The 18,684-nt window shown below is 37.3% G+C and overlaps 2 protein-coding genes across 2 annotated transcripts in view; one reads left to right on the top strand and one right to left on the bottom strand.

Annotated features, from left to right (window-relative positions):
* Window positions 1-4,837, bottom strand: part of LOC133999599 (C-reactive protein-like) — a 92,664-nt gene extending 87,827 nt beyond the window's left edge. Inside the window, exons 1-2 of the mRNA XM_062438841.1 lie at window positions 4,828-4,837; window positions 4,621-4,687 (exon numbers count right to left, since the gene is read on the bottom strand). Coding sequence (XP_062294825.1) covers window positions 4,621-4,672 — 52 coding nt within the window. The 5' untranslated portion in view covers window positions 4,673-4,687; window positions 4,828-4,837. The remainder of the gene's footprint in view (window positions 1-4,620; window positions 4,688-4,827) is intronic.
* A 7,233-nt stretch (window positions 4,838-12,070) lies between these two features.
* On the top strand, window positions 12,071-15,329 carry mpv17l (MPV17 mitochondrial membrane protein like). The gene is made up of 4 exons (XM_062439502.1): window positions 12,071-12,377; window positions 12,766-12,836; window positions 13,981-14,010; window positions 15,114-15,329. Exons 1-4 carry the CDS (start codon window positions 12,071-12,073, stop codon window positions 15,327-15,329), a joined length of 624 nt encoding a protein of 207 aa, XP_062295486.1.
* The last annotated feature ends 3,355 nt before the right edge of the window (window positions 15,330-18,684 follow it).

Genomic DNA, 18,684 nt, shown 5'->3' with positions numbered 1-18,684 from the left:
GATAATTAATATTTAATTGCAGTTAACCCGTAGTCAGGCAACGTGCACCAGGAGATACAACTAACTACAACTCTTTAACACCATGTTAGGAGCATGATTGATTAAGGTGGTTGTTCAGTTGTATGTGCATTGATTATGTAGGACTAGATTGGAAGAATTAAAGCTTGTGGCAGGTCTTATACTTTGATAGAAATTATAAAACCCAGTTTAGAAATTAGTATGTGTGATATTAATGACCAGAGAAAGTAAGAATACATCACTTCTCTTTACCAAATAAAGCATTCAATTGTTTACCATTATGACCATTTTTATACCTTAATACGGACAACGTATCTTGGCGAAGATACAACTCATAAAAATCCAAAACATTTTAAAAATATATTTACAGAAATGTTTTACTTAGGCGCACATGAGATAACTAGGATTTCATTTTTCACATCTTATTTTCCACTCCTGCCTGTTTAAGGTTTTTTTTTTTAAATGCAGAAAATTAAAGCACAATAATCTGCCTCAGTTATATCCAATCATCATATAGCCTAAGTTTGTTTATTCATGCATCTGAGCTAATAAGTCTTTGCAAAGTATTGTTGTAATTTGTCTTTTGTTTTTTTGTTTTTTTTGTATGTGTTTTTATTTTACGGTGACAATTACCTGAGCTATTTATCTTGCTGTATTTTTATTATAAGTTATGAATATTTATCTGTCATGTCATATCTAAAGAGAGAAAAACTAAAATTATTACAAGTATTTTAAAAAATGTATGTCATGTCTATTACATAACTCATTTGTACATATAAGTATTTACAGTGTAAATTCTTATGCATATTTGTGCAGTATATTGATACATGTCTAGTATTGTACTTTGCAGTTTTGGCACCTGTGGAGCCAAACCTTTTTTGAAGAGCACGATTTCACCTAAGTATTTGTTACCTATCTTTCTAGCCCTGCAAAATTCACGCGGGAGATCATCGTGAGAACATGATAATAATAATGTAGCAAAGATAAAACAATCTTTGTGTTTCCCTGCTGAGCTGTGGTGGAAGTATAGAAATAAAAAGAGGGACTAAAAACACTGTAATGTTGAGCATAGAAGACTTGATTTGACTCATTTGGACGGCTGAAGCTTCATATTAGCTTCAAATCAACTTTTAAATACATTTTTTGCCTCTACATTGACTCTCAAGATAAATTCAAATTATGTTTTATGTATAAGTTAGTTAAATAGTGATGCAGTCTTTGTTTGACATTATCATGAAATATATTCCACCACAACAGTCATTGTCGGCATGCAAGTTTTTATTTGACTGAAAACAATTACAATGTGACCCCATATTTGTGGTCCGAAATTAATATTAATGAAAAAACACTGTTATACATGAGTGCACAGATTAGATTTTGATCGGTAAATTATCTCCTGTTGATATGTCATACAGGTTTTATAGAGCTTTACATGGCTTTACTTCACATTATGACACTGCCTACATTATTCCTGCATGTCATATGTGACCATTACAGCTACAGTTCACGATTAACAACCTTTGCCCCCCCGTGAAATCTAAGCTTTGCAGCTTCCCAGTCCAAAACATTTCCTCTTGGCACTCTCATCCCAGAGGACATGTCTTGGATGGTGCTGTCTGAGAGGACAGAGTCCCACATATTGACATCACAGATCTCCCCGACAAAACTCTGGTTGGCATCAAAATTACCCGAATAACTGTCAAAATCTTGTCCGATGACAACCTTGCCTCCAGGACGCACTGTGTGACCCTGCTTGTAGATTTTAGTCAGGCTTTTCCTCCCATTCATGAAGAGGGCAGTAGCACCTGAACTGGAATCCCAGGTGAAACATAGGTGGGTCTCAAGGGCACCAAGCTGAGGGACGTTGAAGGCAACAGATTCCGAATCTGATGATGTACGCAGGAACAAGGCCAATCTAACACACACATATACACTTCATTAGTACAGTGATCTAACATTGCAAAATTGAAATATGCCTGTAATAAAAGAGTTATAGTAATAAGCAATAATTAACGCATACTTATGAAATCTGTTCACTTGCAAGAGCGTGCAATTTTGCATTTTAACATAGTAATTTAAATTATTGCAGCATTCAGGTTGAAGATGAACACATTTCACCTGCCAAGAATAATGATGCTAGTACGAGCAAATCAATTCCCAAAGAGATTTGCATTCAATTCGGCAGAACAAAAGTTGGAAGTTCAAGCTCAGACATGAACATAAAAATGGGCCCTTTTAATGAAACTTTATTTTCATATGAATGCATTTATTGTAATGAAATTATTGACTAAGATAGAGGTGAACATTTATTTAATAAAGGCTTATAAATTCATAAAAATGTATGCAATAGTTTCTTCCTTATCCCACTCTTCATAAACAGTTCATAAAACATAAAACATCAGAAATTGTAATTTTTGAGAAAAGAAGCTGCAAAATGTAACTTTTTTTTTTTACTATTTAAACCCAAAGACCAAAATAAAGACAGTCTGACAAAGTAATGTGTTATTAGTGGTAGTAACAGCAGTATTAGCTAGTATTAATATTACAATAATAGTTATAGTATTGTTAGTTGGCAGAAGGAGTGTTGTCAGTAGTAGAATTTGTATCATCTTTAGTATTCAACCATTAAAATTTTGAAATTTAGGAGAAAGTAATGATAAAATATTGCCTCATCTTGGATCCATATCCAAATCCAAAATATTCTGTGTTTTTACAGTAATGTGTCAACATGTCAAATATTTAGAGTACAGTCAGAGCTTTAATCTTACATGGATGTCTTTACCTGCCATTATTTAAACGCCACAAATTCAGCTCATCAGCGTCTGGAGTCCGATAGGCAAAGAAGATGACCTCACGCTGTCCAGTGAGCTCTGTGGCAACACGCATGCACAGACTGAACGCCCTCAAGTTCAGAGGTTTAAGAGGGGTCAACTCAACATGATCAGTATTTGTTGCTCTGGGGAATACCACGGACTTGATGGGAACACTCACTGAAAGACAAAAAACAGAGATTTTGTTAAGTTACAAAGTTGGCAACAACAATGAAAAAAATCCCATTGACAAACATTCAGAAACATGAGAGTATGTCATTAAACTAGATATATGCTGTATAATTATAATAAGTATTTAAGTAAGTGAGTAAAATGTATTTGTATTGAGCTTTTTATACACATTAGTCACAAAGAGCTTTACAAGGGCATAATAAAATATATTTAAAAAAAGGAAATAATAGATGAAGTGACCACCAAAGCCACGATATTTGAAAATGCAAAACTCAAAAAACCCCAATAAAAAATAAAAACACACCATAAAAAACATAAAATGCTGATCAGGTGCATGCAGATACCCAAATCTCTGTCTAAACAATTGTGTCCTTGGCTATTTTTTAAGTGATTCTACAGAATTAGCAGACTGTAAGGGTTCAGGCAGTTTTCCATCGCTAAGGTGCCACAACCTCAAAAGCTTAATCACCAAGTCACTTAAAGAGGGTGTATTGGACAAACAGTACATTTATCAAGTAAGAGAGCAAGCAAGTTAATAAGGGTGAAGTAGATCAGCCACATATGCAGGAACTTGACCATGCAATGCTCTGTAAATAAGAGTAAAGATTTCGATCTCGGCAACACTGGGAGCCAGTGAAGAGCTTTCAGAATGGATGTAATGTGAGACCCTTATGACATAGTGAGTAGTGTTAGAGCAGCTTTTGGGATGACCTGCAGCCGATTAAGAGCAGACATACGTAGTGAAGAGAAGTGTGTTGCAGTAGTCAAGGCAAGGTGACATGAAGTCATGTACATGCATCGCTAATTCAACAGTTGAAACTACAGATATTAGTTTACTTATATTTCTTAAGCAGAATAAACAAAGTCTGGTCAGGCCAAAGAGCCCAGACAACCTAAAAGCTCCACTTGGTTTAAATGAAAAGTAGAGTTGGATATCATCTGCAAATGAATGATAAGCAATATCAAAACTGATCACGACCTGTCCAAAGGCAGCAAATATAAAGCAAGTAACAGGGCCCCCAGAAACGAGCCCTGCAGAACACAACAACACATGTAGAGGGATCAGACATAAAGTCTATGTCTATATCTTATTACCAAGTAGTGTTGTTTCCCATCAAACAATACCTGCAATCGATCCTTTTTGCACCCAGAGCTAGAAAATATGACCATTTGTATGGACTTGCTCAAAGCCAATCAATGCAAGTGTTATTCAATTTAATGCAACATTTGATTGGCCCACTGCCACAGCAGCTACAACCCGTCTGTGAAGTTGAGGTATTTGTGCATTTGTGTAAAACTTAAATAATTTAGATGTGAAGGAGTGGTGGCATTTTATGCAATTTAATGCTTCTATTCATTACATACTCATGTGATGAGTATGTAATGAAGTACTCAGTTGGTATCGGTACCACTCTAAGGATACTTGCATTGGTACTGATATCATCATTTTTTAAATGATACCCAGTGAAGAATTTGAAATACCTTGATGTTTATCACAAAACCCACCTCACATTTTAACAGCATATTCAGAGACTAACAAAGGAGTTGAATACATGCACTGATACGCACATTTGGATTAAAAAGAAAAATAGACAATTACCTGCCAACGCCATGGAGATGGCAATGAGAAACAGAACGCATGAGAATCGCATTTTGTCCAAGCAAACCTGCTGAAAAAAAGAGAATTTAATTAAGTTATTGCAAATTGCGAATTGAGTTAAATGCAGTGTTTAACCACTCTCAGTGGTTTTGATATGCAGAAAAGACTACATAAAGGTATAAAACTGGAATGAAGCTGTATACATACTGTGCCGCTGTGAAGATGCTGCTACAGAATACCAGAACGGAGGGTTTTTATAGCCTGACCATCCAAACTCCTCCTTATTAAGAAATATCGATAACAGGATCTCTTTACTGTTCAGCAAATATTAACAGGTGTTCTCTGGTAATCTTGTACATGCAGCTTTATGCAGATCTTGTTGATTGCAAACATAACACAATGGTTCAATTCAAGCCTTTTAAATGGCAAATCTGGTGATTTACTATCTTGTATCTGTTTTCTACAAATCCAATGAGAAGATCAAAACCAAAACTGGAATGATCCTGCTATCAAATAATATTTGTGTATCAAAAGCCTGACACATCTTCTTTTATACTTGTTATTGTAATAAATAAAGGTAGTAGGTAATGAGTGTAATGAGTGTAATGTCTTTTGAATAGCCAAAAAAATAGCCTTTAAATAAGATAAAGCTTTATCAATACAGCGCGCCAATTACTAAATAAGTGGGTTGCCAGCATAATAATGAATAGAGCTGTTCCTAATCAATAACCCTGGGTCATTTATGTATAATGTGAACAAAATAGGATCTAGTATCGGCCGTGTGGCAAGTTAAAGAAGGCCAAACTGATGACCGTCTGCAACTATTGCTTGAACCAGTATGATAACGGTGAAACCAGTTATATGCAAACCAATTGGTTTAAGTCTATTCAAAAGAATAACGCGATCCACTGTTTCAAATGCTTTAGACAAATGAATGAACAGGGCAAAATAACACTCCTGTCTTATCCAGAGAGCAGATTATATAATTTACCACCTTGCATACTGCTGTCAAAGTGCTGTGTCAAGGTCTGAAACCAGACTGATTGGGATTTAAAATGCCATGCTCAGATAGAAAACAGCACAACTGATTGTTGATGAGCCTCTATAAGATTTAAGCTAAATGTGACAGTTTGGAAATTGGGTGGTAGTTATTTGGATCAGTACTGTCACTGCCTTTATAAAGAGGCAGTACATGTGCTGCTTTCTACACTTAATATTACACGATGGAAGAGTTACACTAAAAGTATGTGTTAAGAGATAAGCTATAATAGGTAGCGGTAAGAGTCTTGTATTGAAGAGGTCTGCTCCAATAGCCTTTTTTGGGTCAATTGAGGCCAGGGCATTAGGCCTCAATTACCGCCATGTTATTATTATTCAATGATAGGAATGCTAGTGCAACACCAAGACAGCAAAAGAATTTCTCACAAAAATAGCAATCCATTCCCCCCTTGAGGTTCAGTCCACCTTTGATGTATTATAACTGTCAAATGCATTTACATCATATTTAATTTTATTAGACAACCAGTGTTCTGTTGTTATTAAAATATCTGGACTGATTTGTTGGACCCAAAATCTGATGGAGTCCAGTTTTGGTACCAAGCTTCACTCATTCATTTGGATTACTCCAAAACCTCTGTAGTTTAGGAACTCAAAAGGAGTATCAACTAAAATTTGATTAGTAGTCTCATTTATGGCCCATGGTCATAAATCCAGTTCCAGGGAATTAGCTTTAGTTTGCCAATATTTACACTACATGCCAACCATCATTACCATGCCATTTATGAGTGGTGATACCAACAATGGGGATAACATCAGCCTTAAAACAGTATAGAATAGAATAGAATAGAAAGTCTTTATTGTCATTGTACAAAGCACAACGAAATTGAGATGCTGTCTTTAAAGTGCAGAAACAAAAATAAATAAATAATTGCCATTATTTAATGCAGTTTAGTGCATTTATGGCTTTAGCGTAAAAGCTGTTTTGAAATCTATTTGTGCGTACTCTCAATATCCTGTAGCATTTGCCTGAGGGCAGCAGCTCAAAGAGCGAGTGTCCTGGGTGAGATGAGTCCCTGAGACTCATGTTGACATTGCACATACATAGGTTTAGCTTTTGTTAGAACAATTTAGAGAAGGCTTAGTGGGATTATTTTATAGGAGTGCAAGTCAGGTTAACATTTGTAAGAGTCTTGTATTGAAGAGGTCTGCTCCAATAGCCTTTTTTGGGTCAATTGAGGCCAGGGCATTAGGCTTCAATTACCGCCATGTTATTTGTTAAAAAGGTGTGAGCCTTCCTTGGAAGGACGGAGGCCATCTGGCTAACAAGCTGAAGTGTATTCAAGAAGGCAACTATCAACAATAAAAGATTAGATGGATCTTTATTGATCCCCCTTGGCAGAAATTCAACAGTACAGTGGAAAAAAAGCAGCGAATGGGTGACATTGATCAAATAAGATGTCCTTGTTCCTCAGTACTCAGGGAAAACCAATGCATGTCATTACTGATTAAATGCAAAAGAACACAAAAAAGACTTATATAAGTACAATGACACATGGATAAAACATACACATTAAAAAAAACAGGAGCATTGAGTAACAAAACATTGCTCGACAGAATCTAGACAGGGACTAGGTAAGTAAGTAAACAAAGCTTTATTCATATCACCCATGCAAAACTAAAACAGATAACAATATAAAATATAATTTGCAACATAAAATATAATATGGCACAGAGAGAAACAGACCAAACTGAAATGAAACAAGTCATGAGAAGTGGCAGAGAGGTCTATATAAAGGCTTGCCGATGTAAATGGGGTCATAAACGCTGTTTAAAACAGTCCAAAGATTCTTATAGATTATGGAAGATAATTCCACATAATTGAAGACCGCAAACGCGTAGTCACCATTTGTTGTTAGTGTGGGAGATCGATAAAACGTTGAGATTTGAGGATCGAAATGGCCGAAAAGTGGAGTGAAGAAAGAAGAGGTTAAAATATAAAGCCAGGAGCAAGGTCATGGAGTGTCTTGTAGGTAATCAGCAGGATCTTGTAGTTGTTTCTGAATTTTACTGGAGGACAATGGAGGGAAGCAAGATCAGGGGTAATATGGGTCATACGGCTGGTTCTGGTTTAAAGTTTAACTGCTGCGTTTTGGTCTCACTACAAACATTTTAGAACAAGCTGACTGAGGCACACGTAGCAAGAATTACAGCTAACTGGGAGAAAACAAATGTGTTGATTAATCTCTCAAGATTAACACTGGACAATATAGATCTTACTTTTGCAATATTTCTTAATTAAAGGAATCAGGACTGGACCAGCTTATTAAAATGAGGCTGGTCGTAGACGATATGGAGATTCCTGGCAGTAGACATAATGTCTGGATGAAGTGGACCAATAAACTGAGTAGCTGCAGTGACAAAGTTATCAGGACTAATTAAAATAACTTTAAAGTTTGTCAGGGTTTAGATGGAGAACATTTAGAGTCATACACTCTTTAGTGGTGAAACAAGTCCCACGGAATTAGCTTTAAATTGCCAATACTTACACAATTTTGACCGTGCTGATCATGCTACCCAGGTCAGCAGGTAAGACATGCCATACAGGATCACATGGTCAGTTTAATATTTGTTGATAAAAGGTGTGAGGAGGGAGGCTATCTGTTTATTTAAAAAGGCAGCAAACTTTCAACAATGGGGACTTCCTTGTTCCGGCAGTAATCCTTTAGCCGGATGTAAAGTTGGCATTGGTGACTGTAATTCAAGTGACCAAAACACTGAGGTGGCACAGGAACACACAATAATCACCTGGTTCTGGGTGTCAAGCAGGATGTTCACGAGGCACACAAACTCCTCCTTGAAAGTCTCTTATTGTTGATTCTTTGTCATTGCTGGCCGGCCACAGAGGCAGAGTTGTGTTGCTGCACAGCTGTGAGTGTAATGGCATTTATTCAGGCCGCTCTAAAGCAAAACGTTCAGCCACCATTCACCTCCACTTGCCAGATCATACAGGTGCTGACAACAAGCACAGAAGGTGGGCATCACACCTGACTGTGCACACCTGACCACCTGGGGAGCTGGACATGACCGACAGGAAGCAAAGCAAAGCAAGGCAAGGCTGCTCCTGACCAAGACCCACAGCTTCAAGTTACAAGTAGTGGACCCTGAGGATGAGCCCAATGTCACTCTTATGAGCAATGCAGGAAGTTTCACTTGATCAAACATTTTAAAAACTTGTCATGGTGTGTCAGTAAGACTCAAATGTGACATTTTATTGTTGCTTCACTGCTGCTGCACAGCTTCACTCACAAGTACAAGCCTCGCTCATAAGCAAGGCACCACTACTTGCAGAGTTGAGGGTTTAATTCCCAAATTAAAGACTGTTTCAAGGTTCAGTTTTATTGTCATTATACAATACAGGATTGCACATAGAAATGCAGCTGTAGCCAACTCCTCACCACACACAGAACATGCATGAACACATATTAACAAAAAAACATTACAATTGGCAATAAAATTGAACAAAGTTTATAAAAGTTGGACAAAGAATTTTTAAAAAGGATACAGTTGCATATAGTTGAGACGGTATTTTGACAGTTATAAAAAAAATGTTCGTCATCATATTCACTTAATTAATTGAGACTATATATTACTACTAATATACATATTTATATAGAAAGAACTGTGTGGAGGGTTTAGCCCTTTTAACACAGTGTCAAAAGTGTAATGGTTCAAATGTAATAAATCATCATATTTAACAATTTGTGGAAAATTCTTTGCACTCAATGATTAAAAAAAAAATATTGTCTCTGTACCAGGGTTATTATAGTTAACTAAAACTAAAACTAGCAGTGAAAATTTAGTTTAGTTAACAGAATTTTTTTTTTAAATACACACACAAAAAACAACTGCAATGAACAATGCATAACTAAATAAAACGTAACTGAATTGCAGCTAAAATCAGCTTAGTTTTAGTTGTTTAGCTTTTCATTTTCTCATTTTTTTCTGTATTGTGTTCAGTTTGACTTCTTGAAATAACGGGCTAGTACCAGTAGGGAGACAAACACAAACACAGCTCATTTGACCTCAGTGTCAGCATTATTTCATCCTTTACAGCTTCTACTCATCAAGACCTTACTCCTTATACAAGGCCGTAGCCAGGATTTTTCAAATACCGAGGTCAAAAAGAAAACTACAAATTATACATAAGGTTATAATAATCCATGATGTATTTAAAACGCTTTTTTGCTGTGCATTTCTCAGTCATGGTCACTCTTGTGTTCCAGTTATTTCTTATCACTTCCAACTTTGCAAATTAAATCAACTCCTATTTCAGTATTCTACAACTTCCATGGTTGTATATTTAAAAATTGTATATTATTTTCTTTGTTTGTTCTTAAAATGTGAAATGGAGCACGGCCTGCTGGGAAAGGGAGAAAAGGGCTCATCGCAGTTCAACATCTACTGCAGCGAATATTTTTTCTGGAAGTGAGCACTATATAACTGCTACTTAAAAATCTCCAGTAATATGTTGTGTATATTTGTGAATTTGTGACGAATCTGCTGACGGAAGCACAACACAGCTGGAGCTGTTCGGTAAGGAAACCAGTTAAATTGGACACCACTTGGGACACCGGGGCCGGTGAAAAAATTACCGGATTTCAAGGCTTCACTCCACCGCTGGCTATAGCCGACTACTTTCGTTTTGACATGGCAGCGGTATCTGCAAGTACGTGTCACATGACGGTCCGTTGATGCAAGGATAATTGTCTCGTCGGCTATTTTCACTTCACAACAAAACGAAACTTCAAGAAAAAAATACCGAGGACATGACCTCGGTGTCCTCAATGGTAGCTACGGCCATGTCCTTATACCTGAAACACAAAAAATAAGACTACAACTAAATAAAAACGAAACTAAAACTACTTAATCACTTGTTAAACTCACTAAAACGTGTCCGTCTCCCACTGTTTTATCCATGTGTCAATGTATTTATATAAGTCTTTTTTTGTGTTCTTTTGCATTTAAATAGTAATGACATGCAATGGTTTTTCCTGAGTACTGAGGAACAAGGACATCTTATTTGATCAATGTCACCCACTTCACTGGCTTCCAATCAAACACAGAATCAACTTTAAAATCCTCCTCATCACCTACAAGGCCCTCAACAACTTAGCCCCCCCCCCTACCTTGCTGATCTCCTTCATCACCAGGCCCCCTCCCGATCCCTCAGGTCCGTCTCTGCCAACTTGCTACAAGTCCCCCGGACTAAGCGCCGGATTTGGGGTGATCGGGCCTTCTCTGTTGCTGCCCCCACCCTATGGAATTCACTCCCCCCTCACATCAAAATCTCCCCAACCCTCTCCTCTTTCAAATCTGCACTAAAAACACACCTTTTCATACTAGCCTTGAACTCCTAGCTCCCACTGTACTCTTCGTGTTTTAACCTCTGTTTTTGTCTTTTTTTGTTTGTTTTTTAACCTTTTATAATTAATAAAGATTTGTTTACATAGTTTTAATAGGGAAATAGGGAAATTGTAAAGCGTCTTTGAGCACCGCATAAAGCGCTATATAAATGTGATTTATTATTATTATTATTATTATTAAAACTGATCAGAAATACACAAAAAAATCTAACTGAAAAACTAAATAAAAATAAAAAAACTAGTGGAAATGTCAAAACTATAATAACCCTGCTCTGTCTTTAACAATATGTGCAAAATCAATGTAATGTGCCGGTCATAGTTTTTAACAAACTTAGAGGTAACAGTGGTAATGAGTGCAGTGTGGTCGCCGCTGATCTCACAGCACATGGACTGGATGAACGCACGGCTGGACAGAGCTCTGCACGGCACACAGACTCTGTTGAGCTCAGTGACGCAGTTAGGCGTCGCTGCACGGCTGGGCAGCCCGAGACAATCCGTCAGATTAGCGCTTGACCCACAGGATTTGTCGGAGAGGCACCTGATTCACCGGGAGCGAGACGCCGAGTCAGAGCACACAGAATGATCTAGATTTTATATTTATGTTCCAACGGAGCCTTTTTTTCGCCCCCACAAGCTTCTTTGTTGTTTTATCATGTCTGGGCATTTTACGCACGCCAGGACGCGTTTAGAGTATCCAAGTGATCAAAAGTGGAGTCATGACAGGTTTTACGCAATGCGTGGATATGCCCATAAGAGTGTTTGAGAAACTTTTTCGGCTGAATCTTCATCTGTCATCATTTTAGATCTGATCATGTGTGATATTCCTGCTGCCGGTGGAAACCTCTAATACCCCCCCTGATTACTGCGCACAGATGGATTGCGTCGTGTCGGCCAGCCGGCTGACATCAGGGCCTAGTCAGTTTAATTTAACTGCTATGCTCGCGTCTTGATTGCTAAATTGAAGTCTGCCCAGCATCAGTTTGTAAGCGCACACGGGACCCCCAGCTTCTCCTCCTGGTGCCACAAAAATGAGGAGAGCGGTGCTGAAAGAAGCCGCCAAACGTTTCCCCTGGCTGGCCAATGTCACTTTGTACGGGTGCTTATTCGCCGGCGGTGACCTGGTGCACCAGCTCATGGCTCAGAAGGAGCGCATGGACTGGAAACACACCCGCAATGTGGCCATCGTGGCAATCAGCTTCCATGGAAACTTTAATTACTTCTGGCTGCGGGCCCTTGAGAGACGTTTTCCTGGAAAGTCCGCAGGGATGGTGTTCCGCAAACTCCTCCTGGACCAAAGCTTTGCGTCGCCTTTGGGCACCAGCGTCTTCTACACAGGTAAGAAGGCCTGATTTCAGTCTAGCAAATGATTCAATTTAGCCAATGGGGGAAAAAAAATGAAATGTACAGACACGTAGCAACTCTCTGCTTGAAGACCACCATCCAATGTCATCTGATGTAAAAAAAAAAACATCACAATATCTACATTAGACTTAATCTAATGTAATTACAAACGTTAAAGCCTAAAGAAATATGATTTATATATGGAAATACAATCATTTAAGCGAATAGTGACGTGATAAAGCTTCCTATTAACGTCGTCTCTCAGTCAAACATCATGTGGGCCAAGGTGAAGAGTCATTACACATGTTTTTTAGGTCGTGCGTAATAGCGCAGAGTCGTTTAGTCTCACAAACCCTGTGTAAATCTCTCCTCTGCTCTGCAGGCGTGAGCTTCTTGGAGGATAAAGAAGATATATTTGAAGACTGGAGGGAGAAGTTCTTCAACACCTGGAAGGTAAGGAAGGCCTCAGCGGCGTCAAGCGAAGGAAAGTCACCTTCCCTCCACACACACACGGCCGCTGCTGCTGCGAGCTCACAACCAGATTAACCTAGATTATGCCACTGCTGCTTTTGCGCAGTGGGCACGACGCCCGGCAGCAAACCGGGTAATTCAGTCCTGAGTATAATGCCAGCTGAAAGATGTTCGAAAATCAGCCGATGTGGAAAGTAACTAAGTACATTTATTCAAATTGTACGATTACGTACAATTTTAAAGTACTTTCTTATTCATATTGTGTGTCACTTTGTAATTTTGTCCCAAGCAATTTGCATTTAAATAAGTAAATAAGATGAATAACAATGAAGGCTACCTATCTATCTATCTATCTATCTATCTATCTATCTATCTATCTATCTATCTATCTATCTATCTATCTACCTATCTATCTACCTATCTACCTATCTATCTATCTATCTATCTATCTACCTATCTATCTATCTATCTATCTATCTATCTATCTATCTATCTATCTATCTATCTATCTATCTACCTACCTACCTACCTACCTACCTACCTATCTATCTATCTACCTACCTACCTACCTACCTATCGATCGATCGATCTATCTATCTATCTATCTATCTATCTATCTATCTATCTATCTATCTATCTATCTATCTATCTATCTATCTATCTATCTACCTACCTACCTACCTACCTACCTACCTACCTACCTACCTACCTACCTACCTACCTACCTATCTATCTATCTATCTATCTACCTACCTACCTACCTACCTACCTACCTATCTATCTATCTATCTATCTATCTATCTATCTATCTATCTATCTATCTATCTATCTAATTTCAAAAGGAAATAATACTACTTTTTATATTATTTTTTAATTAGCTCCAATTTCACCAACTACAACTGTAAAAGGTTTTACTCTATTCAGAAGTCTCAATGTCTGTATATGAGATTGTAAAGACTGATTGTTCTGTAGTGCTGTCATGAAAAATATTTAGGAAATGAATATAGAGATTTTAAGAAAAAAAGCTATTTCATTTATGTGAGATACAGTATGTGCTGTGTCTTTGCGTCAGCTGGGAGCCTGCATTTATAACATTACACTCATCATTTCCTGTTTTCACTTGCAGACTGGACTCATGTACTGGCCGTTCATGCAGGTAAACTTATATAAAATTATTGTTTTGTGGACTTTTGTTTGTGTCATGTGGTTTTTTTGTTTATTGATTAAAAAGTCAAGGCTAAATTCAAAGAGTTTGTTCATTGTGCTGCCTGACAGAAATGTTTCATACCAGTTAGATTTGACCATTTGTACCATAAATTACATGAATGAGCCTCATATGTGTCCACTAAAACTTAATGTATGATTATTGTTTTAATAAATATGTGTATCAAAACTGACTGAAATCCCATGATCGATGCAGAGCTGCTACAGACAAATCAAATCAGATCCACTGATGATGACGGACGACTGGCTGATATTTCTGTCAGCCAAACACAAGAAACACAGAAGAGGAATAATGGGCGAAATTAACAATGAGATTAATCCCAAAATTCATAAATTCATAGTTTATTAATTAGTCATACTTTACTTTAATTAAATTGTACTTAGAATCCTGATTAAATCTCAGATTATCAGCACTTTGAGATTAATACACATCACTAACCATAAGCAATGAAATACGCAAAAAAAAACTGGAGCAATGATAAAAGATGTTTTTGTTTTTATTTGAATGAACATAATTCCATTTATCTAACTGAAACTCAATTTTAAATCAAGTAGCCCCATTTTAACAGAGCTGAGAAAACTATGGAAACTTTAATAATATTTAATGTCCTTATGTTCAATGTGATTTATAATTGAACCTCAGCTAATCTACAACACACTGGGAAGCAGTCAGTGTCGCCCTCAAGTGCATGTGGAAAAACAGTAGAACACAATGTAAAACACAAAAATAGTCACAACCATGCAGGAACACAGATTAAATGAGAATTACTAGAAGGCTGTAATATGAACTTCTTTAACAAACTATTGATTTTAGATTGACTCCTATAACGTCTTAGACTACAGGAATAAATAAACAATTTTAGTTTAGGAAATAACAAAATATTCAAAATGTGTTTACAGTATTGATAATAGTGGACTTCTCTTTGACATAAATCTACATATGATTAAAGTATTGAAAAGGGCTGTTCAGTGACATTATATGACCTGTTATTAAAGTACATTTATAATTCATGTCACATTTTTTCACCTCTTCAGTTTCTGAACTTTGTCCTGATGCCGCTGCACATGCGAACAGCCTTCATGGGCTGCTGCGCCTTCCTCTGGGCCACCTTCCTGTGCTTCTCACGGCAGAGTGGTGATGGCACCGCCGGCGTGGCTCTGGCCTTCGTCATGGACCCCCGTAAGACTCTGGAGGAGATGCGAGAGGCCCGGTTGGCCCGAAAAAAGCGAAGCATCCAGAGGGAAAACTGAAGGGAGGAGGACACTGCTTCTTTCATTTGAACCTTTGAGCTTTAGCAGGACAGACTTTTGCTTAACCTGCAACCACATACTGAACGCACCATGGAGAGCTGAAGAGCATGTTACTGGTTGGAAACATGCACTCACACATACGCACACAACAGATATGGATTTTAAAGGCTGGTGTAATAATACTATGAACATATTTGGTCTTAAAGTTGCTGATATGTTGACATTATCGTCTGAATAATATTGTCATATTTGACAAAAACATGCTGTATTTTCCCCAAAACTGAATTCTTGGTAATATAGGAAAGCATTAAGATAAAAGAGGATAATAAAACAGAGCTGAAACAGGTTAATAAGAAAATATATTAGTTACAAGTTCAGGGAAATACCTTTAACAATTCAGATTAAGGCTTAAAAATGAACAGTATTCAACAGTAAATACACAAACACACTGAATCAGGTGAACCCTGACAGCTGGCTGATAACTATTACAATGTTAACATCTGCACCATATAAAGGTAAATTGATTGAGTGGTGAAACCCTGCATACACACACAAGAATGACTTCTTAAAGGGGCAGTCCACCAATTCTACATGACGACTATTTTTCCATTGTATTGAGTACTACTCTGCATGTGAAAACAGTTGTATAATGTCTTTTTTGGCATTGGAGGAGTAACACTGATGATGTCTTGGAAGTAGTTGTTGAGGTAATTTCCGCGTGGGTTTGGAGGCTTCTCGGAGCATGGAGTTTGAAAGATGTGGGCAGGAAGGATGTAATGACAGATGCTTTCATGGGAATTATAGGACCCAGAGAGATCTGAGATCAAGATTGACTCATCCAAGGCAGTAAAGGTCAGGATCTCAGCCTCTGCTGCATCAATGTTTATAATTATTTTCTTAAATTTATGGAAACTACACTAAGCTGCTGGAGTATCCAATTACAGATTCAAATTCACTCAGTTTAAATGGTAATTACAACCACATTTTACAGATGATTTTGCAACATAAAGGCATGATCCCATTATCGGGGGTGAAACAGCTTTTAATTCCCTCTTCCTTCATTTTTAGGTATGTTTTATGTTGCAACAGCTTTTTGCAAATGTCCACGGTGCACTGAGTGGAGCAGGGTGAGTGATCTTTGTAGGTGCAGCTTATCACAGCTGACCACTGCTTGAACTGAAAGATGGATGAAAAAGAAGTAACTTGTGTGTCTGAATTTTCAGAAATGCACAATAACAAATTAGTCAGATATTGAGACCAGACAAAAAAGATATTTGTTTAGTGAAATATAAAAAAACAGGTTTAACAAACCTAAAAACTGAAGTGTTGTGCTAGCAACATTAGCATTGTAGCTTGTAGGTTTGTGGCACTGTTTAATCCAACATGACCAGGAGCTCCAGAGTGGTAAATTACTGCAGCATTACCAGACAGAAAATGTTAAAGTATCGTACCAGAGGCTTAAAATGATCATATTTTGAGGGAAATTATCATATGTGAGTCATAACTAAGTACTGTGGCCAGGAAGTGCAAAACAACATTACAAAATGTTAAACACTTTTATGAAGTTCGAGACAAATTTACATTTTGGGAAACAATTTTACATATCATAAAACAAAATTACATTAGCAAAGCACATTTACCAGGGACAAAACACATTTACATGTTAGAAAACAAATTTACAAGTGGTGAAACACTTTTACCAGTCCCTAAACAAATTTACAAATGACACAATCTTCAAGGAAAGGGAAAGTACTAAATACCGGAAGTAACCCGGAAGTGATAAAGTGGGCAGACAGTCCACCAGTATGTTTCCTCAGCTGCTAAATAAACCATAGACATATATACTTTTATATGTATATGAAATAAACTAGCTGCTACTCTCCTGCTGTGTACACCACTGAACAGTCTTTTTCTTCTTTGGACGCTTTCACAACTCGTTTCTTACTGACTCTACAGCACCACCTGGTGGCGGAGTTTAAACAAGGCTTAACTCATGAATGTAACGACTGCAATGCAAATCAAACCATTAAATTAACTCAAATACACACAAAAAACCCCCACAAGTTTATCTTAGAAAAAGCACAGTTTCTGTTTTCAACACTAACTGTTGTCAACTGGAGCTTATGAGAAATGCATTTCTTTTGTTATGTAATTAATGTTTTCTTTGACAGGCTTAAATAAAACCTACTGTGATCTCTGTTCTTACTTGTATGTTAAGCAAAAAACTTCACTCTGGAATTATTTGACATACATTGCTTGTTCTACTTGTTCTGTGACATTTAAAAAGTCACTGATCTTAACATACTTTAATTCTGAAAATACAAGTAACATTTTGTATTATTATTATTGAAATCAAACATAACTACAACAGCCAAATCACCTTTCTTTGTCACATCTCTTCTTCTCCTTTCCTCTTCTGTCTTTTACCTTTTCTTTACCTGGTTTTCCCACGGTGAGTGTAGCCAAGGGCTTACAGGATCTGCCTGTTTTTGTGCAAATAAATATTTATTAAACTGCAGTCTGCTTGCCTTTGATTTACTGTAACACCACACACTATTAGAAGAACAAGCAATGTAGTGTTTCCAGAGAAGTGTTTTGCTTAACATACAAGTAAAGACAGAGATCACAGTAGGGTTGTTTTGTTTTTTTAACCCTGTCAAAGAAAACATTCATGACATAACAAAACAAATCAATTTTTTTCATATACTCCTGCGACAGTTGACAACAGTTAATGTTGAAAAGAGAAACCGTGGGAGTTTTGTGTGTGTATTTTAATTCATTTAATGGTTTGATTTGTATTGCAGTTGGTTCATTCATGAGTTAAGCCTTGTATAAATTCTGCCACAAGGTGGTGCTGTGGAGTCAGTAAGAAATGAGTTGTGAAAGCGTGCAGAGAAGAAAAAGACAGGAGAAAGCAGGAGAGTAGCAGCTAGTTTATTTCATATACAAATAAAAGTATATATGTCTATGGTTTATTTAGTGGCTGAGGAAATATACTGGTGGAATGTTATAGTAAAGGGCTTATTAGATATGGACATTTCTTCTGTATAGGGGAAGATTTTGGCCTGATGAAGGTGCTAAGAAAAGGTCAAAGGGTCCCCAAAATGATTAGTATTCATCCTTTTACAGAATATAGTCAGTAATTGTATAGATATTATGTGGTGGAACAAAGTAGTGGAGGAAATTATTTAATTAAATTAGGTTTCAGTTGAAATAAGACCAGAACCATGGGTGGACGTGCTACTTTAGAGGAAGCCAGTGTTGTGGCGGAGCACTGTGGCTGCTCTTTCTGCTGGTGGCACTGGGTCGATCTGAGCCCACAGTGCAGTGCAGATCCTGAGACCAGAATAAAGGG

The sequence above is a fragment of the Scomber scombrus genome, chromosome 18 (genome assembly GCF_963691925.1).
Source record: "Scomber scombrus chromosome 18, fScoSco1.1, whole genome shotgun sequence".
Classification (NCBI taxonomy): Eukaryota; Metazoa; Chordata; class Actinopteri; order Scombriformes; family Scombridae; genus Scomber; species Scomber scombrus.
The sequence above is the reverse complement of the archived record's forward strand: the minus strand, read 5'-3'. Positions and strand labels throughout refer to the sequence as shown.